General features: G+C 41.9%; 1 protein-coding gene across 1 annotated transcript; it reads left to right on the top strand.

The window, feature by feature from the left end:
- The first annotated feature begins 2,605 nt into the window (after positions 1 to 2,605).
- Positions 2,606 to 6,021, top strand: LOC124658817 (cell division control protein 6 homolog). The gene is made up of 16 exons (XM_047196832.1): positions 2,606 to 2,782; positions 2,884 to 2,983; positions 3,080 to 3,303; positions 3,402 to 3,464; positions 3,558 to 3,664; positions 3,752 to 3,858; positions 3,975 to 4,034; positions 4,157 to 4,230; positions 4,332 to 4,382; positions 4,522 to 4,571; positions 4,733 to 4,793; positions 5,216 to 5,305; positions 5,408 to 5,482; positions 5,568 to 5,666; positions 5,746 to 5,835; positions 5,922 to 6,021. Exons 1-16 carry the CDS (start codon positions 2,606 to 2,608, stop codon positions 5,964 to 5,966), a joined length of 1,473 nt encoding a protein of 490 aa, XP_047052788.1. The 3' UTR covers positions 5,967 to 6,021.
- Positions 6,022 to 6,367: the final 346 nt, after the last annotated feature.

Here is a 6,367-nt window from a genome sequence, read left to right as displayed (position 1 = left end):
TCAAAACTGCAATAACTTGAGTTTGGGAAATCGGAATGACATGAAACCAATTTTGTTGGAAAGAGGACAACAAGAGCTACCCCCACAAAAATATGGAAACAAGTGTGAAATGATTTTCTATGATTGTTGGAGGCACAACCTCTCAATATGAGAAACCGAGAAAATCACCAAACTCGAGAATGTAACAAGAGATACATGCAGAATCTGTTTTCGATGAGCCGGAGCTTGTCATAAAAATAACAACAATCTCTAAAACACCATATATATAATATCCAAATAACAACCAAGAAATATATGCAAGAGTTTAAAGGTTTGAGCTCATCCCAAATGATACGATCGAGAGCCTTTTGATAGCGCGGCAACTAACCTATAACCCGATCTCCCAACTGAACCATGAGACTAGTAAGAAAGAAACCATATCAAGACCAAACCTTAATCTTGCGCATTCCACCCGAGCGTGATGATGATCTTGACCGCAACAAGATGTAACACCTTTCTTGATAATGCTTTCTTGAGGAAGTCTTGCGAGTGCTCCCCCATAGTCCACAATGGGAGAGCTTCTTATTTGGCACATCTTCATATGTCCATGATCACCATATGGATGGCAAGCTCAAGCTCATGATCTCCTCGGGAGGACTCATCTTGAACTTGCACACCATTCCTTATTTCTTCATCTTGTTGATGTCTTGAAGATACACATAAGAGCTCACCTAATTTTCTTCTTCAAGATATACTTATCACTTGATCTTCATCACATTCTTCTATTTGCAACCTTGAAGCCAACATATGGTTCAAGCATTGCCTATGGATAACTCCTACACATATGACTCAATGCGAACATTAGTACATAGGGATTACCATTAATTACCAAAGCCACACATGGGAGCTCGATGCACTTTCAGTCTCGAGATTGATGAAGTCACGACATGCGCCTCATTATCGATAAGAACGTTGCCTTAGGATGCTTGATTATGTTATATTTTCTTTCTTTACTTTTGAAGCAGTCTTATTTTGTTTAAAACAGGTAAGCACGGATGTTTGGGACCATGAGATTGCTTCCTAAAAAAATGGTGTAGTATGCCCCCCTCTAGAAAACTATACAAATGTAATAAGTTGATTCTATAGGATAAGAATAGAGAAAAAACCGATTTGGTTTTCTCACGCGGTACCATATTTTCCTTTTGTGAATACAATTACAAAAAGAAAAAGTAAGGTACGAAATCCGTCAACTAGGAATGGGGATGTTCGGTCACCAACAATCGAAGTTTGTAATTTGGTCTATTTTAAATTCAATTTTGTAGAAATGAAGACCGAAATATACTTGCTAGTTTTACTAATCATCATATTCAGGTACGCAAGAATCTAGGTCATGTGGTGATGTTGTCAACACAAAACTTGGATATTATACTTAGTAAAAGTTGCTGCATTCCAACTGTATTTTAGACATCTTTTTGATGCATGCATTATTTTCAATTGGTAGGAATAAACATTCAACAATATAAAAAAACCCACGCTATAGAAGTTTGATCGATATTCAACACAATACCACAATTTACACATGTCATATAGTTGTGGAGATTGAAGGAGTCTCTGGTAAAGTTCGGTCTATTCATCACATTCTTCTTCAAGAGCTCACCTAATTTTCTTCTTCAAGATATACTTATCACTTGATCTTCATCACATTCTTCTATTTGCAACCTGATCGATATTCAACACAATACCACAGTTTGCACATGTCATATAGTTGTGGAGATTGAAGGAGTTTCAGGTAAAGTTCGGTCTATTCGGTTGAAACTAATAATCGAAGTGTCGAACAAAATTTGGTTTGTAAATTTTTTGTTGTCCAACTTTTACTAATCTTTTTAGTTTTAGTCTTTTTTTGGATTCGGTTTTTAGTCATCGATTTTACTACTGCCCTAACGGTTGAAACTAATAATCGAAGTGTCGAACAAAATTTGGTTTGTAAATTTTTATTGTCCAACTTTTACTAATCTTTTTAGTTTTAGTCCTTTTTTGGATTCGGTTTTTAGTCATCGGTTTTACTACTGCCCTAACATCAACGCACCGAAGTCCGAAGTCCAAAACCTCTTGGCGCGCTCAAACGCCCCTACATCCCGCCACGGTCTTTTCTTCAGACCCCTTCGCTCCCTCAACCACACCCAATTACTCTCCAATTCCCTCCCAAATCTCAAGCATCTCCAACTTCCCAGCATGAAAGCAAACCATTCAACGTGTACTAAAATGATGTTTCTTACACCGCTAACCAATTTAAAGGGCCACCACAATTTTGCAAGTTATTATTGGGTATTTGCAAATGAAAGACAAGTTTGTCGGTGTCCCATGTATTTATCTTTTTTTAAAACTATACACATTTTCATGCTGCGCCAAGCTTTCCTTTTCTGTACAATTACCAAAGCACTCAGCGCACGTTCTTACGCTGCCGTTCCCGCGCGAAGTCCAAAACCCCTTGGCGCGCGAAGTCCATCCCGCTCCCGCCGCGCCCTTTTCTTCCCACCCCTTCTTCAACCCCACCCAGTTCCTCCCCAATTCCCTCCCAAATCTCACTCCTCTCCCAATCCTCCCGCCAATTCCCAACTCTCTCCCGATGCCGACGCTCCGCAGCGCCACGCTGAGCCCAGCGCCGGCGGCCACCCCCTCCCCGACGGCCGCCACCACCCCGCGCAGCGCCAAGCGCCGGCTCACCCCTCGCCGCGCATCCGACTCGGCCGATTCGGCGCAGTTCACCGCCCCGCACACGTCCCCGCTCGCCGGCGCCGGACCCGTAAGTTCCCCTGCCCCCCACCACACCCGGATCTGCGTAACCGCCGCTCAACTACCAATCGCATCTCACCCCAATGCGCACCAACTGCTCGACCATCGCAGATGGACACCCCGAAGATGCTCTCGGCGTCGCCAAAGTCCTCCCGGAAGCGTCTCTACGGCGACCTCGTCGCGGCGGAGAAGCCCAGGTGGAACCCACGAGGCAAGTCTCTCTAACATCTCTCACTTCGCTCACAATCCGCGTCGCCTCGTTTGGGTCTGAGTCTGACGACGGGAAACGAACCACCTTGTCCTGCAGACCCGGCGCAGATGCAGGCGGTCAAGGAGGCGTTGCACGTGGCTACGGTCCCCTCGTGCGGCGTGGTCTGCCGGGACGACGAGCAGAGGCGCGTGTTCGAGTTCTGCAAGGCCTGCGTCGAGCAGGAGAGGGCCGGGAGCCTCTACGTGTGCGGGTGCCCCGGCACCGGGAAGACACTGTCGATTAACAAGGTCAAGGAGAGAGTGTCGCGCTGGGCTGACGAGGTATATTAGGAATTTGCAGTTTTCGACCAAATTTCCTGATCCAGAGAGGATACATTCTCGAAGTTTCTGACATTAATGTTGTTCAGATGGGACTGGAGACACCTGATGAGTTGTCGATCAATTGCACCAACCTAGGAAGCACATCTGACATTTTTAGTAAGGTACACATGGTTGGTTGCCAAATTATGGACACAATCTACCTATTGATCCCTAAACTGATCGACCATGTTGTGCTAATAGAGGTTTCAATGCAGATACTAGCAAAGTTCCAGGTTCGGAAGAAGGGGAGTGGAAAATTATCACCACTTCAGCAACTGCAGAGCATGTTTTCCCACAAAGAGTCTGCTCCAAGAAGGATGCTGTAAGAACTATCTGTACCCACTCATACGACGCAGTTTTTCTTGCCATTTTGTTCCTGCTATCTGATCTGCGTGTCACTGGTTGCCAGGTTGGTTGTTGTGGATGAGATGGACTATCTTATAACAAGAGACCGGGCTGTGCTACATGACCTTTTCATGCTCACCACCCACCAATTCTCGAGATGCATACTAATAGGTCAGGTTTTAACAGGATATCATACCTACACTACAAAGTTTTAGCTCCATAGAAAAGTAATTGTTTTATTCAGGACTCAGTATGTTTTGCTCACTGATAGTTGGCTGTGTTTTCAGGAATTGCAAATGCCATAGACTTAGCAGACCGGTTTCTTCCAAAGCTTGAATCCTTAAATTGTGAGCACTCTTACCATATTTGTGTAGTGAAAATCCAATGCCTCCTTTAATTTACTACCTAAAGAGTTTGTTGTTACATGCATGAAACTAATCCGTCATTGGCATTATGGCATAATTTACAGGCAAGCCACTTGTTATAACCTTCCGTGCTTATTCCAAGGATCAAATTTCCAACATAATTAATCATAGGTTAAAGGTAATTCGTTTGCCACATGACCAATGCAGACATACAGGTGTTGCACATTATTTAACTTAACTGTTCACTGGATGTAACTTTGTATGGTGTTACTAATGCAGGCTCTTGATTATGATGTTTTTGAACCACTGGCCATTGAATTTTGTGCTAGGGTAAGTCCAATTATCCATAAACAGGCAGCATTTTTCTGTGAGTGAGTATACATTTTTGTGTAGGGAAATCCTAGGATGTGGCTAATGAGAATATGCTATACACTTAGTTGTTAACTTTATTGCATTATTCTTCTACCAGAAAGTAGCAGCAGCCTCTGGAGACATGAGAAAAGCTCTTGGTGTCTGCAGGTAATTTACTTCTCTTGCACAATCATATTACTTTGGAATCTGCTGCATCCATTATTAGAGCTGATAAAACATAAACACATATCCTTTATTTAAACAATTCTGGATATGGTCGATGCTTCTGTACACCTTAAAATGATTATTTTTCCTATTATCTATTCCAGGAGTGCTGTGGAGGTATTTGAATCAAGACTACAAGATTCTTCCAAACAAGGATTTGGAGTTGTAAGTTCGTTACTACCTCATCTTATTCTTTTTGTGTGAAGACTGTTTAAATGTAAATTAGGTTGTCTACACATCCAGGCCAAACCAGACCTTGGCATGCACATCGTTCTAACTTGTGCCTTTAGTTCATCTGCTGGGCCACATTCTACATTTCTACTGTGTTGAAGTGAATGTGGTCTGGCTATCTATGGAACAACATCAATGATTAGGATTGAAAGTTGAACCTCTTTTCCTGTTCTAAATCTTTTGAAAGAATAGTGTACTAAATAATCTGGCTAGCAGTGAACTACATGCTTTTGCTGTATGCCTGTATCTGATGCAATTGCTATTGCCAATGAGTTCAATGCTCTGTTGAGAAGATTACCGCTTCCTAATTCTTAACTTCACTGGTGATAAACCCATTTTCTTCGTTGTCCTTACAGGTGACATTTGACCATATGGATACTGCCTTGTCAAAGGTATTCAAGCCAGTGGTAGTAAATAGCATACTGTGTCTTCCCCAACACCAACAGGTAATAATGACCGATTTATCACGCCATCTTCCAGTTAAAGTAGCTTTTGCTACAATTTGTTCCTGAAATTTCGTAATCACACATGCCATGTTGGTTGGCCAGATGGTACTGTGTGCATTGGCAAATACCTTTCAGCATTGCAAGAAAAAGGCTACTACTCTAGGAGAGGTAATATTTGCTCAGTGATATTCTGAAAGAACACACTTGATCACACCAATCTGTACATTTTTGAAGTTCTAACCTATCGATATATATCTTGTTACAGCTCAACAAATCATACATAGAAATTTGCAGATCAAGCCAAGTCCCAGCAGTTGGGATGCTTGAATTTTCTAACATGTGCATGATTTTGAGCGATCAGGTATGCAAACACCCATGTCTCCATATGCATCAACAATACTCCAAAATATTTTTGAGTGTTTATGGAGTTTGCATTTCAGGGATACTTGAAGCTAGGGCAATCCAAGGAAGATAAACTCAGGAGAGTAACTCTTCAGATTGACATTTCAGATATCACATTTGCGTTTAAGGTGCGGGCAGAATTTCTTACTCCTGTAAGTATACCCATATGTCTGTTTTGTTTCTGTTGTACTAATTGATTCCTTTCATGATGCAGGATAGCCGATTCTTTCAGAAGTGCCTCGAGCAACCAAAGTTTTAGTTAGAACACTGTGCTTCCTTTATAGGTGCATAAGTTATCTCTGTATCCAAGAATGCCCAAAAAGCTCAGGTGCATTTTAAAACTGTGCCATTCCTCCTGCATTCAGCTAACTGTGGTCTTCTGCTCCTGCTTCTATAGATTTCTTACAGCTATGTGTTTATTTTCTTGAATCAGGTGCTTTCAGTCCATTGTATCAACGCATGGTAATTTTTCAGTCAGTCCTCACTGCTGTTACCAGGATTGTTGATTTATGAAGAAACTCTTTTTCTTGCTGCCGGAAGTGTACATGCACTGAGTTCTGTACTTCTCATACATTTTTCCAAAAGATAGTTGGTTTTACTTGGATTTTTCATTTTCCTTTTTTATAGCAATTGATCAAGTAGTCACCCATTGTTGTACCG

Source organism: Lolium rigidum, chromosome 6 (genome assembly GCF_022539505.1).
Source record: "Lolium rigidum isolate FL_2022 chromosome 6, APGP_CSIRO_Lrig_0.1, whole genome shotgun sequence".
In the NCBI taxonomy this organism is placed as follows: domain Eukaryota; kingdom Viridiplantae; phylum Streptophyta; class Magnoliopsida; order Poales; family Poaceae; genus Lolium; species Lolium rigidum.
The sequence above is the reverse complement of the archived record's forward strand: the minus strand, read 5'-3'. Positions and strand labels throughout refer to the sequence as shown.